The 23063-nt window shown below is 44.1% G+C and overlaps 1 protein-coding gene across 1 annotated transcript; it reads right to left on the reverse strand.

Annotated features, from left to right (window-relative positions):
* Window positions 1-14087: 14087 nt before the first annotated feature.
* On the reverse strand, window positions 14088-17230 carry LOC308505749 (signal recognition particle subunit SRP68-like; the record flags this gene model as incomplete). Its single annotated transcript, XM_081068428.1, is given in 5 exon segments — window positions 14088-14253; window positions 14255-15567; window positions 15571-15809; window positions 15812-15885; window positions 16983-17230. Coding segments are annotated over 5 exon segments (2040 nt in total).
* Window positions 17231-23063: the final 5833 nt, after the last annotated feature.

The raw sequence follows: 23063 nt of genomic DNA on the forward strand, positions 1-23063 counted from the left end.
GGGACAATTAAGTAGCTCAGGGCTCAGGAAGTGGCCACCATGGGGCACAGGGAACAGGCAGCCAGAGCTCTGGAGCTTCATGGGGCCCAGATCTGGGGGGTCAGGTAGTCTCCCAAGGCTCATATGGGCTGGCAGGATGCTGTGTCCAGGTATGAGGCCGAGGTCTCTGTGAATAGCTGTCCTTCACCCTGACCTGTCACCCAGCAAGGCTCTGAGCCTGGATGTGGCTGATGAGGGCCCAGCCTGAGCAGCCCTGAAAGCCAGAAGCTGAGAAACAAGACGGTAGCTGGCAGTGTCCCTTGTGACTCTGGCATACTCTTCCTGCAGCTGCTTGACTTTATTGAGTGCATGATAAAGTGACACTCTTTTGAGAGTGCTAAAAAATGACTCCCTTGAAACTTTTCAGAGAGACTTAGAGACCCAGAGGCTCTGGACGTGATTGGAAACCCCCTTAGTTCTCTGAGCCCAGGCAAGGTGCCAGTTCACTGTAACCCCCTCCAGAAACAGATCACAAAGCCCTTGAACTTTCCTGTTATATTCTTCTACTATTGTTACTATGATTAGCTATCATTGGCTGAATGCTCATTGCACGACAAAGGCTTTCCAAACTCCTTAGCTTCATCATCTCTTTTAATCATGTGGTAAAAAACATCCTCATTTTGCAAGTCAAAAACCTGAACTGAGAAAAGGTAACATAGTGGTGTGGGGGGAGGAGGGCGGGGGACTGAAACTCAAGTCTCACTCCTCAGCCCACACTCATTTTTTTTTATTCTTGTGGTACAATATACGTGACATAAAATTTACCATTTTAATCATCTTTAGGTGTACGTTCAGTGGCATTAAAGACAGTCACATTGTTGTGTCACCATCACCTCTGTCCATCTCCAGGACTATTTTCATCTTGCAAAACTGAAACTCTATATCCAATAAATAATGACTCCTCGTTCCCCCATCTCCCAAGCCACTGGCAACCACACTTCTACTTCCTGTCTCTAAGAATTTGACTACTCATATACATGAAATCATACCATTATTGTCCTTTTGTGACTCACATCATCTTCTCAGGGTAAGGCAGAGCCATGGCAGAGGAGGATTTCAACCCCACAACCTCTGGGTTAGGGAGCCCACATTTTCCCATTGTGCCACAATGACTTAACCCTACACTCTTGATATCTCTATGGTTGGTACACCTCGGAATATGATTATATTTGTCCATAGGGCCTTTAAAGGGGTAATTAAGGTTAAATGAGGTCGTATGGCTGGATCCTAACCCATGATTGGTGTCCTTATTAGAAGAGAGACACCAGAGAGGCATGTACACAGTGGAAAGACAATGTGAGAACACCGTGAGAAGGCGCTATCTCCAGGAAGAAGGAAAAAGGCCTCAGAAGAAACCAAACCTGCCAGTACTTTGATTTTGGACTTTCAGCCTCCAGAACTTGGAGAAAATAAATGTCTGTTGTTCAAGTCATCCAGTCTGTAGTATTTTGTTATGCAGCCCGAGCTGACTAATACAGATGCAGCTCTCTGTCTTATAAGATGTGAAGGGCAAAGTCACATAGTGGCCTCTCCCAACGGGCAGCAGTCCATCCGCAGTCTGATTTGTGGGCATGGAGGAGAGCAGTTACTTGGTTTTACATTTATGCATCATACCGAGAAGGATGTGGTTTCTGAGCCTGCTCAGGGTTGGCAACACATGACCTTTCAAAGTTTTGAGTTTCCATTAAGACAGGACTGCCGTTGGTCTCCCTAGAGATGGTTTCATTGGCCCAACTTGCGTTTTTCCACCAAGCTGCACACGTTCTCATGGCCAGAAGCACCACAGAGACGTAATAGCTTCACCATCCGTGAGAATCATCCATCTCTAGGCTGCTACTCTTTTGTACTAAGTGGAACAGAGCTCACAGAGACACTGACGTGGCCCAAATGAGCCTCCACAACCTGCAGGGACAGCCACCGGCCTCTTTATCAACGTTGCAGGCTCTTTGGCGTGAAATTCGAAGTAATTCTCCTATGCTTCTCGATATTCTGTGTTTGAAATGCCACGGTCTAGTGCCATAATTTATGTGAAATTTTTTATTTTCAGCAAAACGAACAGAAAAATCTTTCAATTTTATTTTTGTATGCTAACACATATCATTAATTCTAAAATGCAGCCTCCAGATGGGCCACAGAAACGGATGGCTGAGAGGTATTCAGCAGGGTGGATAGGGCTGGGGTGGAATTGCTGGTTCAGAGAGCTGGGAAGAAAGCTGAGACCTTATCCAGAGAGTTGCTAAGTGAACCAACAACTGTTAGAAGGATCTCAGTGGGGGCCTCCCAGGAAACTCCATCAGGCAGATAACACCCCAAATGGTCTTGGAAATATGTAGCCCAGCACAGGGAAAGTGAGTAAGAGTGAGAATACCCATTACTGAAAGTGAGATGCATGAATTTTCATGTAAGAAGAGCTCAAGTGTACATCAGCCATATTGGTGAGGCCACAGTTTCCCAGGACACAAGTTCCAACCAGAAGCCAAAAGGGAGAAGAGAGATCTGGGCAGGAAAAGGCCTTCATGCTTCAAAGACTAGAAGAGAAATGGGGTAGGTGGCGGGGAGTAGTGATGAGGCCAAAGAGAATAAATTGGTTGGACTTGGAGGATAGAAATTAAAGGTGAACTGAAAAGCAAGAGCAATGTCCAGAAGAAGCACCTGCAGCCTCTAATGAAGAACCATCAGAGGGCTAAAGCGATGGGTGGCTTCATGCTTTGGCGGAGCAAGAGGAGGTCCCCTGTGCCTGATCCATCCCCACCCAAGGTCACTTGCAGTGGTCACACACTTCCTCAGTAATAGGAATCATCTCTGCATATGATGGATTGTGTTGTGCTAAGTGGACAGGTCTGAGAAGAGGAAACTGATGAAAAGGAGAAAGTGAAGTGGAAAATTTCTGTGAACCCTGGCACAGTTATCTCCCTCTTTAATCATCTGAGAGTAACAAGGGGGAAGTTAACAGGCACAACAGCAAAGGGACCTTGCATTTGGTGGTGGACCCAGGGTGGGGTTCCCATGTGGTCACGCACCTTCCTGTTCCCTAGTCTTGTTTTCTCCACTGGTTACTAGATAAATGCCAGTAGCACTCACCTACTTTTACTGATCAGCACAATTACAGAATTTATTAATTTAACAGATATTTATTGAGCGTTTGCTCTGGGTAGGCACTGTGTTATATCACGGCAATCAACGGAAATGGAATGGGGAGATAAACGTAAGTTTCTCTTTATCAACACAATAAACACAGTTTCTCTCCTCACAAAACTACCAAATTTGTGTTATCCAACTGCAGTCAGGAGACCAGCCATCCTGCGGATTGACCCTGCTATTCAAAGCTTATTTCCCTTCCATTCCCATAGCATCTTTTCACACCCTCTGTTTGGCTCAAAAAATCCATCATCAAATCTATGGTCTCATTTCGCAGCCACTGAGAAAATGGATACCATCTGATGTACCAGCACCACTTCTCTTTCCCAACTCAAAATTTCACAGGACTTCCATCCATATTCCATCTCCCTATTCCTCCTCCCTGAGAAAGATGCCTCTTCTTCCACTGTTGGCCCCTCCACTTGCACATTAGATTTGATCTCTCCATCCCTTCACCCCCACCCTGAACATAGTCTTACCTCTTAAAGGATTCTGCTTTGTCTCCTTCTTACAGTTTCTCTACAGGCTTCCTCCCCCCAGTCTCTAAAGATGTCCTAGTCTCCCCCACCATAACTAAAGCCTTCCCTTATATTCAGTCTCCTGTGAAACTGCTGCCCTCCCCCACTTTTCCTGCCCAGGTTCTTACAAATAGCTCTACTCCAGCCTTCACCGCCCCCACTACTGGAACCTTAGGGTCTGAGTTCTGCAGTAATACTTGAACTGTTCATGAAAAGGTAACCAAAGGCCTGATTGATGTTTGAATTACCTCAATTTTCATCTATTTTCCACTGGGACTATTTGACGCTGTGACCACTTCCTCTTCGAAACTCCACCCTTCGTCTGTACAACACCCCCTGTGCTTCTTGGTCTCCACCACTCTGAATTCTCTTTTTAGATTCCTTCACTGATTTTTCTCTCCTGCCCCACAGCTTAAAGGCAGGTGTTTTCTAAAGATCTGCACTTACTTCTCTCTCCAGGGACTCTCATGAATTCCCACAACATCAACAACCAGCAGATACTGATGGCATCAAGACCCTGATCAAGGTCTTCCTTCTCACCTCTCCTCACTTGACCTACTTGAAAATTATTTCATGCTACCTACACAATATGCACTGTGCTCGTCCACTTCATTTATTATTCACTGACATTGCCCCAATTTAGACATTCAATATCTCACCAGGACTATTGCAATAGCTTTTCAACTATTGTCTGTGTTTTCCCTAATCTTAGTGCACTCAATTTAATTTCCTTCTCAAGAGGAAATCAAGAAACCAATGATGGTTCACACAGCTCGTGGAATAATGTCAAAATTCCATTGCTTCAGAGTCTTCACTCTAGATGCATGTTCCTGCTCCAAATGACCTGCGGGATTTGGAGAAATTATTTACTTTCTTTGAGCCTTCATATCCTTCCCTCATAGTGTTGCTGTAGGAAGAGTTGCTCAGGTTGTATACTGCACAAGTGTGTTTGTTGATGGAGCAAGAGAAAACAAAAATCTAAATCATGCTCCAATCATCAAATCAGTTCCCTAGCCTGAGTTGAGTCTGAGTCTGGTCAGAGGAAGAAGCACCTTTTCCTAATTTTCCCAAAGGTACAGTAAGGACTGGGACTTTTCCAGATTTCTTCTCCAATACACATACAGTCTTCCCTCCACCTATCAGTCAGATACAAATCTTCTATTTCTCCCAAATATGCCACTTAGTTGAACACTCCAGTGTGTATGTTTCTATCATCTCTACAGCAGTTAGTCCTCCCATTGCCCACATGGGGAAAACGTCCTTCTCCAGTGCCCGTTGGTCTGGGAAGATTCTGTACACCCCTCCCAGCTTGGAACTCCCTCTTTTATCAGTCCCACATCCTGGCTACTTTATTGAGCACCTACTTCACTCTGGATTCGATTGTACTTTTGTTTAGGGATCTATCTCCTCCATTTGTTTTTGGGTGACATGCCAGCAAGACGCAGAGCAGAGTCCACTCATGCTTCCTGGTTTGCGCTCAGTATTTTGAGCAAAGCTGGATTTGTAGCTAAGTCCTATTGGGCTGCAATTTGGAAAATAAAGCGCTAGCGCAGAGTTTAACTTTAAGAAGTAACCAGGTATATCTTGAATAAGCCAGCTTAGAGAATGATTTAAAATAACAGAGATGCTGGGTCAAAGGTGAAGTACATTTTTAAGGCTTTTGTTATCTGCAACTAAGCTGTCTCTGACAGTCACCACACCAACCTAACCATCCTCCTTGCCAATTTCATCACCCTCATCAAAACGTTTTTATCAGATCACATAATTTTAAACCTGGAAGCAATCTAAGAGATAATTGGCTGCAAGGGTCTATACCTGACAGCCACTGGCAGTGTGGGCAGAGCGTTATTTATTTTTCAGTTACAGATGATAAATATTATTGCATATTAGTTTTAGGTGTACAGCATAGTGGTTAGACTTTATATAATTTATGCAGTGAGCCCCCTGGTTAGTCTAGTACTCACCTGGTGTTATATGAGTCTGACAATTAAGTTTGCAAACTTGTTGCAACGATGTTGCTAACCTTTTTTGATATCAGAGGGATTATTCATTATGAATTTGTACCAACTGGACAAACACTTAACCAAATTTACTATTTGGAAGTGCTGAAAAGGCTGCATTAAAAAGTTAGACAACCTGAACTTTTCGCCAACAATTCATGGCTCTTGCATCATGACAATGCACCAGCTCACACAGCACTGTCTGTGAGGGAGTTTTTTGTGGGGAGCCATGATTTCTTGTTTCTCAGGAATCTTGTGAGCTGGCTGGTATATAGTTAACTTGTCTCGGCTTCTAAGGCAATTATCTCTGCAAAGAACCTTGAATGTTTGCAAGTTACTAAGGAATGAGATAGAATTGGCCGGTTTCCCAGACACAGATAACTGGTGGCTATCAGGACAAATGGTAGTCTCTTTCATATGTTAGTTACTTTGGGGAGTTTTGTAGTGACTCTGCAGTTTCTTTGAAGTTAGAAATTTACTCTCTGTAAGATAACATAAGCCAGTGAATGTTAAACTACATGTACCCAAAGGATATAAATCGGTGAAGAAAATTAAATCAGCGCTCCAGCATCACTGGAGACCGGCCGCATCATCATATGTTTGTGTGTCTCTTTTTACATTCCCACTCCCCCTTCCAGGGACCTTTCGACTCGTTGGCAGGTTCCGACAGTTTTTAGCCAGTAAACAAATAACTGTATTGGAACACCCTCCCTAATCACCTGATCTGGCCCCCAATGACTTCTTTCTTTACCCGAAGATAAAGGAAATATTGAAAGGAAGACATTTTGATGACATTTAGGACATCAAGGGTAATACGATGACAGCTCTGATGGCCATTTCAGAAAAAGAGTTCCAAAATTGCTTTGAAGGGTGGACTAGGCACTGGCATTGGTGCATAGCTTCCCAAGGGGAGTCCTTCAAAGGTGACTGTAGTGATATTCAGCAATAAGGTATGTAGTACATTTTCTAGGATGAGTGTTTGAACTTAATTGTCAGACCTCGTATATAGTTGTTGCAACATTATTGACTATATTCTCTTGACTATATTGAGAATATTGACTATATTCTCTATGCTGTCCTTTACATCCCATGAATTGCATTGTGTATTTTTTACCTATTTTTCACCTCCCCAGGTGATTTCTCTGGGCAGTCAGGTTTGAGAACCGTATTTTGTGGTCCAAACCCACATCCTAGATTTGAGGAACTAAGGTCCAGAGAAGTTTTGTAACTTACTTAAGTTGACTCATGGAAGGAATAAAAATGAAAATGTATCTAAAAGATAAAGATTTGGGTGGCAAATTAAATAGCAATCATTTATAGCTAATTATTGATAAGAGAACTTGTAGGTGTTTATAGGTGTTTATATTTGAAATTTCTTTCTAAGCCTGCAAAGTAAAAACACATAGCAGAAAGAATGTTACTCTTCCTTCCATTCCATGAAGAAACCTTTCTTAGAAAATTAATTCATAACCACATGTTCATTTTAAAACTTGAATTTTTTAAAGTATCCTTCAGGGAATGGTAGAAAGGAGCATGAATTCATATAGACGAACTATACATGAGTGAATTTTCACAAAATAAATGTTTATTTTTATAAAAGCTCCAACAAGTAAATTTGTGTTGACACACAATGTATTTTTAAACAAAATCAACCCTAATGGTGTAGTTCAAGTAATTGTTTCTTTGTGAGGGGGGAAAAAAATGTGCACTTGCAAATTAAAATGCTTCCCAGTAGCAGCAAAATACTATAACTGTGTGGTGTTAAGAATGTTTAGGAATAGCAGTAGGACACAACTGGATTTTGTAATTACTTTAGATTACATTAACTCAAGTTTAAGAAAAAGTGTAAATTATATGACATCATTGCTTGAGACTTGAACACATAGAAAAGATAAATTGTGTGTGTGTGTGTGTGTGTGTGTGTGTGTGTGTGTGTTTAGTGGGGAGGAGTGGAGAAGCTGCGGAACTGTGCTATGTTTTACACCTGAAGCTAACATATTATTGCATGACAACTGCAATTGAAAAATTAAAAAAAATATTTTTTTAAAAAATGCAATGTCTTTTACAGACCAACCAAATTACCAGTTGTAACCAATGGTTGCTTCCAGTTACCACTTTACAAGAAAAAGTGATTGTAGCACCTTTTTTTCTGAGAAAGAAAACATTCTCAGAAAGGAAAGAAAGGTGAAAAGGTGGGGTTTTCTTTTCTTTTTTTTTTTTTTTGACATTGTTATGCACTGCTCTCTGAAGATAATACCGCCTGTGGTTTCGAAAGTTCAAATTGGCAATCACTGAACCATCTTACTACTCCCACTGCTGAGATCAAAAGAGTCATTTCCTTGCTATTAATCAATTGTTGAATAACTGTAAAGGATCACCTCCTGCATAGCTGGGAGCTGCATCCGAGGTGGTCTAGGATCTCAAAGGGCTGAGAAAGGGGGGACAGGGGAGAAAGGGTAGGGACACTTACATGGGGCATCTCACGTGCCAGGCAAGCTTCTCACTTCACTTAATCTTCACAGCGACAACCAAAGAACAGTGACATTACTAGAAGCCATTCTTTTTTTTTTTTTAATTAATTTATTTTTTTTTATTAGTTTCAGGTGTACAAGACAAGGTAATACTTAGACGTTCATCATTTATATCCCTCACACTGTGAACCCCCCTCCCCCCATCCATTATCCCTCCGACCTCACACCCAGCCATCACATTATATATATAAAATTATAGTTGGCATTCATTAATGTTTAGCTTTTGGTGTACAATGCCATGATTAGGCATCCACATTATCTCTGAGGTGGTCTCCCAAATAGGACACATGTCCATTGGATACCCAACAAAATCTTTACAACATTATTGAATAAGTTCCCCAAATTAATTTTCAGAAAACCCTGAGGCCATCTTGTGGTTACCAGCTGCTTCCTAATCCCTTCACCTGTCCCCTTATCCCCCCCCCGCCCCCGCCCATCTAACAACTCTCGGTTTTTTCTTTGTGTCCTCAAAACTGCCTCTGATTAGTTCATTCACATATTCTTTTCTTTAGATTCCGCATATAAGTGAGATCATATGGTACTTGTCTTTCTCTTTCTGACTTATTTCACTTAACATAATGTTCTCTAGATCCATCCATGTTGTTGCAAATGATAAGATTTCTTTCTTCTTTATGGCTGCGTAATACTCCATTGTATAAATGTACTACCCTATGATCCAGTAATTTCACTCCTAGGCATCTACCCGGAGAAATCCAAAACTCCAATTCAAAAATCAGTATGCACTCCTATATTTATTGCAGCACTTTACACAATAGCCAAGATATGGAAACAACCGAAATGCCCATCGGTAGATGACTGGATTAAGAAGCTGTGGTACTAGAAGCCATTCTGCTTGTGGGACAATAGAGCCAAAGGAAAGGGCAGATGGTAGTTTTTGGAGAAAATGGAGGCTTCATGATAACCCTGCTCTAGGACAGTTATGCTAAACCTTCTGGTTTATTCTGCCCTAATTCTATAGGGTATACCAGGGTCATGGGGTGGCCACACCTAGAGGAAACTCCCCAGGTAGTTCTGTGAAGTCTCCCATACTCCAGAGCAGGGTTTCTCCACTTCAGCGGGTAATTACAGTTTGGGGGCACTGTCCCTATACATTTTAGGGTGCTCAGCAGCATCCCCGACCTCTACTCAGTTGTGATAACAAAAAATGTGTCCAGACATTGCCAAATGTCTCCTGGGGTACAATCACATTGTGCTGCGAACCACTCTTTTAGAACAGAGCTCTGGTCTGGAGGAAAGTGTGCAATGGCAGGTGGGGAAAGCAACAGCGATAGGTACGTGAGCATGGCCGCAGGCAGCAGGAGGCACGTGTGGTCTGCAGCACTGAGAAGAACCCAGGGGGGCTGATAAGAACCACAAAAGCAGCAGCTACAGTGTGAGAGCCTACAGTGTCTCAGACTCTCATTTAATAACATCCACAGGTAAGCATTACAGTGTTTCCCCTAGCTGGACCATCAGCTCTAATGCGTCCTTTGGAGCAAAAATTAATATAAGACCCGGTCTTATTTTACTATAATATAAGACCGGGTCTTATATAATACAACATAATATAATGTAATATAATGTAATGTAATATAATATAATATAATATAATATAATATAATATAATATAATATATAATACCAGATCGTATATTAATTTTTACTCCAAAAGACACACTAGATCTGATTGTCCGGCGACCCGTTGGTCTTATTTTCGGGGAAACATGGTTTGATGTCTTCTAGATCAGAAAACAAAGGCTAAGCAGTATTCTTCAGGTTGTTGGGTTAGGATCTGATCCCAGATCATCCATGCTCTTACTATTACTACAACAAGCAATAGAACTAAAGGTAAACTGTGGAATTTTGAACAAAATAGGTACAGTGGGGTCACACTGGAAAGAGCCAAGATTACCAGGATGAGTTGGCTTTTAAAAATGCAAGTGCCAAAGAGTCATATTATAAAATTCTGTGTATATTCTGATGCAAACTTTTAGTAAACTAGACCTGGAAGATAATTTAAACTTAAAATAATTTAAACCTAAAATAATTTTTAAAATTTTACAACAAACAGCAAACATCATAGCTAAAGGAAAACTCATGGAGATAGAAATATATCTACTCTCATTCCTACAACATTCTAGATATTCTAACCATTAGAGAAGAAAAAGAAATAAATGTCAGGAGAAAAAGAAATAAACGAGGAGAAAAGGACAACTTTATTATTTTCAGTTATGATTATCTATAAAGAAAAATAATTGAGTCCCAGTCAAGATGGCAAAGTAGGTAAACGCTGTGCTTACCTTCTCTCAAAAACACATCAAGATTACAACTAAACTACAAAATAACCATCATTGAGAATCACCTGAAATCTTGCTGAACCAAAGCCCTACAACTAAGGGAATACAGGAGAAACCACCTCAAGACTGGTACTAGGGGCAGAGATGCAGAATGGGCTGGTCCCACACCCGCATGTGGCCATTAAAAATCGAGAGGCATATCTCAGTTGCAGTGGTCCCCATGAAGAAGCAAGGGGTCCTAGCACCCCATCCCAGGGTTCCAGTGCCAGAGAGAGATGGTCCCATAATTTCTGGTTGTGAAAACCAGCAGAGATTGTGATTGAGTGAGATGGAGAGGGGCTGGAGTACCAGCCGCTCCTCTTAAACAGACCGCCCACAGACTTACCAACCGAATGGCTGGCTCTGAGCTCCAGCACTGGGGCGGTAGCTTAAAGGGGTGGCAGAGAGGTATGGTGGGGAGCTGCGTTGTCTGGCTTCAGCACTATGGTTGGAGGGGCAGCTTTCTCCCATAAGGAGGCACTGGCAGAACTAGCAGAAACCATTGTTTCTTTGTTGAGCCTTCCCCTGTCATTCAAGGCGTAAGGCGGGGTCTCTGGTCCTGCTCCCCACATAAGAATACAGGATGTGGTGAGGCCAAAAAGGAACACCCATGGAGCAATAGGTAGGGGAGTCATACCACTATATTCTTGCTGGAGGCTGGGTTGGAGACACAGGAAGCAGGAGCCACACTGTCCGCAACCCACCATCCTAACTGCAATTTGCACTTGCCAGCCACCATCTTCTTGCTAGCTCCCAATTTTCTGCTAGCGTAGCCACGGCAGTTATATTAGTGGCCAATGGCTCAAGGGCCATAGCTGACAGCCAACTAGCCACAGCTAACGGCCATCTACTACCCGAGCTATCACCTTTCCACGTGAGGCCGATAGCCTGGAAACTGCACTCCTGGCTCTGTCCCCACACCTCCTTTCCAGTGTGTAGACACAAGTGGACTCCTTATCTGAGTCTCCATCAAGCTGGCTGACAACCATTGGTTCACCACACCTTGGTGATTCTGAGACCCCGTCTCATCCAAATTTGAGGCACACCCAAGCCACTCCCGGTGTGTTTTTTGTGGAAACCACCTGCCTTAGCTCATGCTTCAGAATTTCCTAAAGTCTCTCAAAGGTTCACAAAACCCAATGTCATGCAGAGTGACAGCAGAGTCTCTTCTGGGGTCTCTAGTCCCTCTCCCTGCATAAGAACACAGGATATGGCGAGGCCAAAAAGGAACACCCCCCAGAGCCATAGATAGGGGAGTCATACCACAATAGTCTCACTAGCGGCTGGGTTGGAGACACAGGAATCAGAAGTCACACTATACGCAACCTGCCATCCACTTCTTTCTGCCAACCAACCTCACTTGCTAGCTGCAATCCGCCTCTCTGCAATCCGCAATCCACACTCGGCCACCCCACGTCAAGACGCCACATCACCATGCCACACCTTGCTAGCTTAGCCATGGCAGTTTTATCAGTGGCTAATGGCTACCTGGTCACAGCTGATGGCCAACTAGCCACAGCTGATGGCCAATCACAGTTGATGGCCATTTACTACTACCTGAGCCAGTACCTTTCTATGTGAGGCCGAGAGCCTGGAAACTGCTCTCTGGGGCTCTGTCCCCACACCCAAATAAGCAGCATCTGGCTTCAGTGTGTTCCGTACCTCTGGTTGAGTAGCCCTAAGCCTGGCCCTTGTATGTTGGTTGGCTTCTTGAGGCACCTTCAAGCACAGAGTGGATGGTAGCCATCTGTGGATTGCCTTGTGACTCATGCCAGGTCGCCCCAGGCAGGACACAGGCTGCAGCTGAAGTTGGCCTGCAGTGGATCCTCTCCCAGGTGGCCCAGGGGCTGGCACACTCAGTGACCAGCTTTGAACTGAGCTGGAGCATTACCCAGCTGCCTCCAAGGATGACACACCCAAGGGGAAGACTGGGAAGGCACCAGAACCTGCTAAAGTGAATTCTGCTTCAGAGGGTCAACCGCTGCCTAACAGCTCCTTCACTGTAGTTACAGCCAGTCCTCAGAACCAATGAGCCCAAGAGTCAATCCCTCTCGTTGATGTGCAAATAGCAACCAATGCTTAACTACAAGAAAAGGGTACACACAACCCATACAAGGGACACACATGGAGTGCATGGCTCCAGTTACCAGGAAGGCTGTGCCACTGAGCCCAACAGCACACCTACTACATAAGGCCACTCTACTAAGACCAGGAGGCATAGCAGCCCTACCTGATACATAGAAACAAACACAGGGAGGCAGCCAAAATGGGGAGACAAAGAAACAATTCCCAAACAAGAGAACAGAACAAAGCTCCAGAAAAGAACTAAACAAAATGGAGACAAAAAAATCTACCATATGCAGAGTTCAAACACTGATTATAAGGATGATCAATGATCTCAGGGAGAACTTCAACAAAGAGGTAGGAAACATTAAAAATGAGATAGAAAACATGAAAAAGAACCAATCAGAAATAAAGAACGCAATAATGGAAATGAACAATACATTACAGGAATTTAACAGTAGATTAGATGAAGCAGAGGATTGAACCAGCCATGGAGAAGATAAGGAAGCAGAAAACATCCAATCAGAACAGCAAAAAGAAAAAAGAAGCCAAAAGTTTAGGGGAGTCTAAGGGGCCTCTGGGACAACATCAAGCATACCAACATTCGGATTATAGGGATACCAGAAGAAAAAGAGAGAGAGCAAGGAATTGAAAACCTATTTAAAGAAATAATGACTGAAAACTTCCCTAACCTGGTGAAGGAAACAGACACACAAGCCCAGAAAATGCAGAGAGTTCCAAACAGAATTGGTTTCCATAGTGGCCTTCACTGACTTTTTTTGGTTTTATAGTTGAAAATACCCTGTGGCCCTTGCCTGTTTTGCCTATCTTTAGCATCAGTGATCTGAATCTATTTCTGACCTTTCTGTTCTTCAACAGTTTCCTTTTTTTCCCCAGCGTCTTTGCCTTTTAATATAAGATCTGTTTTCATCATTCCTGAGTGTAACATATTTCTTCTAAAAATAGAGCTCTTTGCTTGTTTTGAAATTTAATTTTTACTTGGAGGTGAAGGGGGATAAGGCTGGCTGTAATTCTGGGATGACGTTGTCAATGTTTTCTAGTCATGAACAAACTTTTCAAGGGATTCTAGATGCTCACAGCTGGAGAGGTCATTACAAATTGTGGTCCTGACGACCTGCGACACTTTCTAAGCCCCCATCCGTGCCTGGTGTGGACCTCCTCCCCGAACACGTTACTGACCAAAGGTAATGAATCACAGCTCACCCAGGACCAGGTGGCAGTGGCCCTCCCCCAGGAGTTATGGACAGAGGGACCCCGCACACATCAACCAGAAGACAACAGGGTGCCCCTGTGGCACACTGGTTAGGAACCTAAGTGCACAGACACACAGACATAGGAACGCAGGGCTGAGGGGTGACACTCACGCCCTGGGCCAGTGCAGACCTGGGTTTAATAGCATGGAACTTGCTGGGGTTTTCTCACAATGCAGACTGAGGCAGAGTCACCCCTGCCCCCGAGGAAGAGCCTGGTTAGCTCCTGAACCCAAGATGCCCTTGATGTATCCGGTGAGGCCACTCTTGGTCTTCTGCTCCAACTTGTCCTCAAGGGGCGGGAAGGCCACGTGGTTGAGGGCCAGGTCAAAGATCAAAGGCTTGCAAGGGATGGGCGTGCACGAGGTTGGCTTGCTTGGTGACAAGGGGAGGGTCCAGACACAATGTCTCAAACCGTTCAACGAGAGGCTTATTGTCCTTGACGTAGGAAGAAGGCTCTGTTTGGTGGGAGTCACTTACATCCAGGTTCGCCGCCGCCTGCAGAGAGCACTTTTCTGACCTCACTTGTGTGATGAGCTCTTGCACGTCAGGCAGGTCCTTCAGGCTGTTCTTGAAGGCCCCGGCAGCTGAGGTGACTTTATTGGCATATTTCAGGACTCTGTCATATAGGACAAGGGCTTCACTGCACTTCTTCACCCACACGTAGGACTGAGCAATGAAAAAACACCTGTAAGCCTTGTACACCAGGGTCTTGAGGCCTATCTCTTTCTGGACGGCTCTGTCCTCCTCTAAGCCAGGAAGCTGGAGCAATTCCACCAGATTCTGCAGAATGATGTCATAGAGCCGGATCAGGCCCTGGGGCCCCGGGGAGCGCTTGCTGTCATCATCTGGCTGCTGCTGCAGCAGTGCCCTCTGCAGACCTTGAGCCATGTTCTTGTTCCTCTTGATTGCCGGTGACAGCTTGATGAAAATCAGGTAGCTGTGCAGGTACTGGAGATTAGACACCTTCCCCGACTCCCCTTCAAGGGTGTAATCTCTCTGTTTCTCGTCTGGCTTGAGCTCTTGTCGAACAGCCTGTATGGCGTCCCGACACTCGCTGAGCATGGATTCAATCAGACGCTCCTTGGTTTCTTCACGTCCAGCCTGGGCAATGGTGGCCTCATTATCAGCTAATCCCAATACAAAGAGCCTCACTTTGTCTGTCTTCACTGGAACCGCTGTCCCTCCCCACTGCACCTCGCTCGTGGTAGCTGCCTGCTTGGCTCGCGTCTGAGTGATCAACGCCTCCAGTTTTTCCACCAGGAGACCCTCGGTGCCCCCAGACCTCAATCGCACCTGCATGAGTTCATTGATAGCTGGCTGGTCCCCAGTGTTATAGGCCCAGTAGCGGATGTTGGGTGAGATTTCCTCCACACGCCGGTTGTACAGCACGGCCAGCTCTTCCGAGGATGCGCTGGCGAGCTCCTCGTGGGTGGTTTTGCATTTGTGAAAAGCCTCCGTGGCAGCTTTCCACTCTCGAGGTTCAACACGCAGCATTGCTGAGAGGTGAACTGCGCAAGCCTGCGCAAGCCGACTTGGTCTTGGCCTCCACGCGCGACTGCTCTCGCACAAGCGCCCCGATTCCTCTGCGTGCCCCACGGCCTTGCGTGAGCGAGACAAGTGGAGCCGTTCTCGGGGTCCAGTGTGGGCCTCCTGTCTGGGCTGCATGGCCTAGCGCCAGGCTCTTTCAGCATCCATCAGAACCAGAAGCGCACATCTGTTATCGGTCCAAAGACCTTCACTTGCTTTTTTCCCTGTGAACTTGTGTCTGTTCCCCATCCTCAAGTTGAGCGTTTCCCGGAGGCGTCTTTGTCTATGGGAACAGTAGCCCCTGGGCCTCTGAAAATCTCCAGGCTGTAACCCGTGCTGCTGCTGGGATTCCTTAACAATCTGAAGAATCTCCAAACTCAGCTACCCCCGAATTCTTTGTTTGCCTTCGATCCGGCTGAGGGCCTCCCGTTTTCCTTATTTTCCTCTCCTCCGGCACTGCTGCCGGGAACCTGGTCCTCAGCAGCCTTCCAGCCCCTGCCAACACTTTCCTTTTGAACTCCCGGAATGGGCATCTCAGGATTTTTTTTCCTCCTCTACAATATTTTTAGTTTGGCTCTATTTTTTTTTTCCTTTTTTAAAGGAAAATATGTTATTAGTGAGTCCAGCCAAGGAAGGGAAAAAAAACTCGACTCTCTTGTTGAGGAACAGCTAGGAGGAAACACACTTGCCTTTTTACGTGTGAATTCTTTCGGTAATGGCGGTAAGGTGGTATGCAAATCAGGTCTTCCTGGCCAGAACAAAAGGTTCATATTAGCAGATGTTTTTTTTCTTTTTTAATGTTGTAAGATGGTATGCAAATCAGGTCTTCCTGGCCAGAAAAAAAAAGGTTCATATTAGCAGATTTTTTTTTTTTATGTTTCTACAACCCAAATGTGTCATTCCCTCCTGAGTATGTTCTCCATCGCTACAGTCAGACCCCCAGAAAAGACCCATTGATAACCAGCCCATCGGCTCCCAGATTCTACATGAGAAGTGGGAATCAGCCCTCACTGACTCATTCATTCCTAAGACTTGTGTGGGGAGGGAGGAGTGAGAGAGGGGTAGAAAACCACTTCATCATCATTTCAACTTTAATTTCATTTTACTGATTATTGAAAGCATTTATGTGGCTAGGTAACACCAAACAGATACATAAAAAGTTGCTTCTGAGACAGTGAGCAATTTTATCATTTAACTCATCACACACTCATCTTAGAAGGCCCTAACCTAATATGGCTCTTTAATTTCTTTTCCAAGGGGAGAAACTTACAACATTACTGTTTAAGGTTGATATCAATCAGAAAGTAAGACTGAAGGGAAAGATGAAAATATTGAGGAGGCTTATATTTGTCAAAATTCTTTCAAATGCAAAATATCAGAAACCCAACTTAAGCAGAAATGAGGAAGATTTAACTCCTGAACTTGAGAATGTCAAAGGAATTCAGGCATGGCAGGATCCAGGGTCTCTATTGATCCTTCCAGCGTTCTCTCTCTCTTTCTCTCTCTCTCTCTCTCTCTCTCTCTCTCTCTCTCTCTCTCTCTCTCTTTCTTCTTCTTCTTCTTCTCCTTCTCCTCCTCCTCCTCCTCCTCCTCCTCCTCCTCCTCCTCCTCCTCCTCCTCCTTCTTCTTCTTCTTCTTCTTCTTCTTCTTCTTCTTCTTCTTCTTCTTCTTCTCTGAGTGTGCTTATCTCTGCAGCTCTTATTTTGGGGCATGATGCTTTCTTGATTCGGACAATGTTTATGCTTTTGGAAAGAATACTTGGTCCTGGCAAATCTACTTGACAGTGAGGCAGGGGGCAGACCATTTTCTCACTTACTGCAGCTGAAAATAATCTTGAAAGATCCATCCTGGGTCACAAGGCTACTTTTGAACTGTGTGCAGACCACACTGTGTTAGGATTGACCTAGCCGGGGTCATGGACCATAGAATCCATGTGCATACAAGAATGAGTTTCCTAAAGGAATCAAAACAACAGTAGGAAAATTGTAGTCCAACACAAACCTGAACGCCGTTTAGGAATAAGCTAAAGTAGGAAGAAAACCATCACGTAGCAGCATTGTGACATATTGAATTTTGGAGTCAACTAACCCTGGGTTCAGATAATATTGTATATTGACAAAGGTGTTTAAACTCTCTGTTACTTGACCTATACATATGCAAAATGCCTCAGAAAGGTGGTGTGAGGATTTGCATGGTAAGTGCCTGGCACGTAATAGACTCTCAACAAAACTTTAATCCTGTAGTCATCAGAAGTTCTATTTGAAGAAACCCGGTGTAGTTCCCTGTGACACGTTTATGTGTTTGTACAAAACACCCATATGAATTCCACTTTGTCCGCTTCCTCCTGGTTACAAAGAACATATGTTACCCTCAGTGCAGCACCCACTTATAGCCTCTCCTCACTGAATGTCAGTTCTTTGTTCCTTTCCTGTAACAGAGCCTCCATTTCGTATGTCCACTCCATCTCAGCTAGACGTCCCATGCAACACAACCAACTAAATGTACCCCTGCAGGTGTGAATGAAGCTGTTGGTGACATTTTCATTTTAAGAAACTACTCTTGATGATATTGCCTACTCTTATTATTTTTTTCATTTAATTCTAGAAATGTATATAGTAACAGCATTATTCACAATAGGCAAGTCATGGAAGCAACCCAGGTGTCCATCGACAGATGATTGGGTAAAGATGTGGTATATATATACAATGGAATACTACTCAGACATAAAATAAGATGACATAGTGCCATTTGCGACAAAATGGCTGGGTATTGAGACTATCATGCTAAGTGAAATAAGTCAAAGGGAACAGGACAAAAACCACATGAATTCACTCATATGTGGCATATAAAACAGAAAGCAACAAACGAACTAACAAAACAAACTCATAGACACAGACAACAGAGGGGAAAGGGTGTGGGGGGGCGGATGGAGAAGGTAAAGGGGGTCAAATACATGGTGACAGAAGGTGATTAGACTTTGGGTGGTGAGCACACAATGCAATATACAGACTATGTAGTATAGAATTCTACACCTGCAACTTATATAAAGTTATTGCTAATGTTACCCCAATAAATTTAATTTCAAAAACTAATTGAAGGTTTAATATGAACTAGAGCTATGTCCTATAAACCTCAAGTAGCTCTTCAAAGCACCAAAAGTGACTACAAAGCTATACCATTTAGCCAAATCATCATTAAGGAAGCTTCCACCTGGTGGGAAAGGAGACTCAGCATTGGGTGGACAAAAATCATGTTTGTACCACACTTATTGAGCTTAGTTGCCTGGCTACACCTGTCGTCTAGTTGCTGCAATAGTCTTATGGAGTGGTTGAGATGATAAAGTTAGATTTCATTTTATACTTTTCCTTCCTTGATGGTACATCTCTAGAAAACGTTTGCTGAGCCAACCATATAAGAAGCCTAAGGCTGTGTGTTGTGTCTTGAAGGGATCAGTTTTGTTTGTTTCTTTGTTTGTTTCTGAGACAATAAGGAGGAATGTAGAATCTGTGTGCCAGTCTCTTCTCTACCATGTATTATTCGGCATACATTTTGTATTGCTTTGTGTGGAATCAATTTCTCTTAGAAGCCCTTTGAAATCAAAGAAAAAAAGGCTAGGCTGCCCCCTGCAGGGCACTTGGAGCAATCGCGGGCCTAGCTTAGGGGTCCTACCACCTCACCGCGTTTGTGGATGCTGGACATCTCTGTTGCTCTTCTTCAGGGGGTCTTAAAGTCCGTTCTTGTCACTAAGTTTAGACAAGTGGACACTTCCCAAGATAGCTGGTAGGGTTCACAGGACTGCCTGGCAGACAGCCCCTCTGGAGCACTGTTAACAGCCAGCTGTGATGAGGGGTGGGTAGGGGAGCTGGCGGGGTGCATTACTCTGGGGCTGACTGAGGACGCGAGAGCAGTCCTAAGGAGAAGCCATTCTTCAACAATTGCTCTGTTATCACCAAAGTGGAAACTTCCCCTTCCCGCACCAGCACCCCCACCACCACCCCTCCTCCACACCGGCGACCTAGGAGCTCCCACACCTGCTCTCTCTGTTCATTTTAGGTTAATTTCACCCAGGGTTTTCCCCGAATACTAAGGGAAAAACACTGTAACTAATTTATTCTACATACTCCAAATGACTTCCCAAATGGACATGCCTGGTGGAGGGCTTAGCCTTGGGTTTAATTTAAACCAACCAGCTTGGCAGAGAGCACAAGTCTGTTCCAGGGTCCCAGATGGCTTCTGGTGGTGGCTCTGTCCCACTCAGGCCTGATGGCAGTGGCAAACCAGGGTGACCTTGGTCCAAGACAGCCAAGTCACTGCATCCTCCTCCCTTAGCAAGGTCACATTCAGGCCAACCACAACCCCTGTTACTATCACATTAACATACATGTAGAGACAACATAGTTCCAGATACCCAAAGAGATATATCAATGGATGATCTCTGATCCATTCATTTTCTCTTCCGTAATTTTTCCCCCTTACCTCTCCCCTTCCCTCTCTGCTGGTCTTCACTTTCCTTTCTTTTTGCCACCTCATCTGCCCATTCGCTTGTGCAAAAGAGACTTTGTCAGGGCAGTGCTCATGCTCTTTTGCTCATCTTTGTATCTCCACAAGAGGCCCATTTGCTGCATGGATGAGTGTTAGAAGATGACAACAAACCAGGAAAGGTCAAAAAGCTGAACCGGCAACCTTGTGGTTGACAGCCCACTGGCCAATGTGGGAATCAAACCAGCAGCCTTCTGTGTTAGGAGCACTGAGGTCCAACTGCCTGAGCCACTGGGCTGCCCCTGAGCTCCCAGATGGCTCAGTTGCTTGGAGTGCAGCCTCTCAACCACAAGGTTGCCGGTTCGACTCCTTTACTACCTCTAGGGATGGTGGGCTGTGCCCCTTGCAACTGACAACGGCAACTGGACCTGGAGCTGAGCTGCGCCCTCCACAACAAGGATTGAAAGAACAACAACTTGACTTGGAAAAAATCCTGGAAGTACACACTGTTACCCAATAAAGTCCTGTTCCCATTCCCCAATAAAATCTTTAAAAAGAAAAAGAAACAAAAAAATAACAGGAAAGATCAGTGTTGGGCATTTGTCATAGCATTGCTAAATGACCACATGGTGCACAGTGCTCTTGCATGGCCTCCGGAAGTGTCTACAGTACAGGAGTCTCATCTTTGGCTTGGAAAGTGAAGGCTGGAGCAGGTGTGTGTGGATGGGGGGAGCTTCCAGGAATCCAGGCAAAGCACACCTTTCAGATTCTCTTGCTTGGGACACACCCCTGAGAGGTGGGACAGGAGGGTACCCACCCAGTACTGGGCTGCCCACTGGGTCTCCAGGGACTGCTCTGGACAAAGTCCTAAAGGGAAAGTGGCACTGCAAAAAGGGAACAGAAATTGCCCACTCGTTTCATATTTGTCCTTCAAACCTCAATCTCAAATTATAGATACAAATAAAATAAAGTCGGGGGGGATTATCTTCCCTTTGCTGGGAAGCCATTGTGCAGACTCACGAATCAAAGCTGGACAAAAGGGAGAGGATGAGTAAATCTCACTGACGCTGCCGCGCTCAAACAACGTTCCCGTTGTTTATTCAGGGACTTTTGCAGAGGGCCTGTGGGAGGCTGCAGCTCCCAGCAAGGCAAGGGCTGTGCTTTCTGGGACAAGACTGGCAAGTGTCGAGAGGCCGGCACTTTATTTTCACCCTGAATAAGGCAGAACCTGTCCATCATTCAGTCAGTTATTTGTGGTGCTTTTCTAAGCTAACTGCTATTGCTTGAAAGAGAAAAGTTGGCACACTGAGTAGGGGATCAATTTTCAAGCATGGAGGCCAGGAGTAAATTTCCAGCTATTGTCCACCCACTCTCCACAAAGTATTTGGTTTTGCTGATTTATCCCACAAACAGATACTGAGTGCCTACTAAGAAGACTGATAGCCTTTTCAAAGTCCCAAGCATCTCTTTTCAAAACTAGCTCAAGAAATTTCTCAAGAATGTCTATGCCCTGTCAACCTCATTATGTGAAATGAAATCAGAGAGGGTGACTCAAAGCAGGTTGGGAACATCCTAAAATCCCAAACTTTCTCTTTGTTTTAGGGGATCTCCACCTCCTCATAGAGGAGCAGCTCTCCACTGCAGCCTGCCTGATTAAGTTTCTCCCCTTTCTTGTTGTTTCCTCTTTCCCCTTCTTCCTCTTTCCCTCTGGACACTAAATACAAAAGACCACTTTGGTGGGTGGGGGAGACAACAGTCAGATTTGCCGTTTAAGTGATTACTCTACCACAGTGGTTAGTGGGGAACAAGATATTTCTCTGCTTCCATTTGGAGCTCTCGGCTTTTCCTCACCCCTGGATTGTGGCCCGTCAAGTTTTTAGGATGCACCCTACTGGGTGGCACAACAACAGAGCCCATATCTGCAGGGGTGCTCCAGCCAGCGTGACGAAGCCCTGCTTGAGGACATTCCCTGAGAAGTCACCAGAAGCAGAGTGTGAACAATCTGACAGGTGCATGAGCCAGAGAGACAGGTCTGGGAGACACGTAACCACATCCCAGAACACACAAATGTGTTTCTGGGTCCTTCAAGATCAAAATCTCACCCCATCTGAGTTGATCATTTCTCTGGAAATTGTACAAAAACACATAAAACAAGAAATTTCCCATTGTCATTACCAAAATAGGAACTCAAACATGAGCCTGAAATCCTTCTTTGGGACACTTTAGAATACTTCACTTTCTGGCATCTTCAACCAACATGGTTTGAGTCACAACTAGGACAAGCTTTTGGGAGGGGAATTTGGAGGATGTGTCAGATGTCTTAACCTGGAAATACTATTCCCGGTAATTTATCCAAGACAGATCATCAGATAAATGTACCACGTTTGCAAAAGTAACACGTTGGAAACAACCTAAGCATCCATAAATCAAGGATTAGTTAAATAAATTAGAATACATGTGAATATATCCAATTAGAATACATATGAGTATATCCAATGAAATACTAAGCAGCCATTAAAAACAATGTATAATGACTAGAGTTGAGAATACTGTAGTGCATATTTGAATGTTGCTGAGAGAGTACATCTTAAAAGTTCTCATCACAAGGGAAAAAATTGTAACTATGTATGGCGATGGATGTTGACTAGACTTACTGTGGTGGTCATTCCACAATATATACAAATATCAAATAATTGTATTGTACACCCGAAACTAATATAGTGTTATATGTCAATTATACTTCAATAAAAAAATGCTGTTCTACAGATCAAAACTATATAAATATTCACATACACACCAAAAAGTTAATAAATATTCTTTCCCCTTAATAGTTTCCTATTTTTATGAATTTTCCAATGAGCAAAAAATTAGGAAAAGAAAAATTGTTTATATTTTGCAAACACAACAAAAGAAAACAAAGTGCCTCCTTCCCAAGTTTCATCCTACTCTTCAGAATACTCATTCTTTCCTTTTCTGTAGGCAAATTCGCTCAAGTGTCTCAGAGGTCAGTTCTTTTTGTTTTCTTTTTCAATCTTCTTTTTAACTACTTTATTGCTCAAATTTATTTTGGAGAACATTTTAAACACAAAAATAGACAAAATAGTAAGATGGACCCCATGAACATCATTCATGGTCATCTTGTTTCATCAATTCTCCCA

The sequence above is a fragment of the Rhinolophus hipposideros genome (genome assembly GCF_964194185.1).
Source record: "Rhinolophus hipposideros genome assembly, chromosome: 12".
Lineage (NCBI taxonomy): Eukaryota > Metazoa > Chordata > Mammalia > Chiroptera > Rhinolophidae > Rhinolophus > Rhinolophus hipposideros.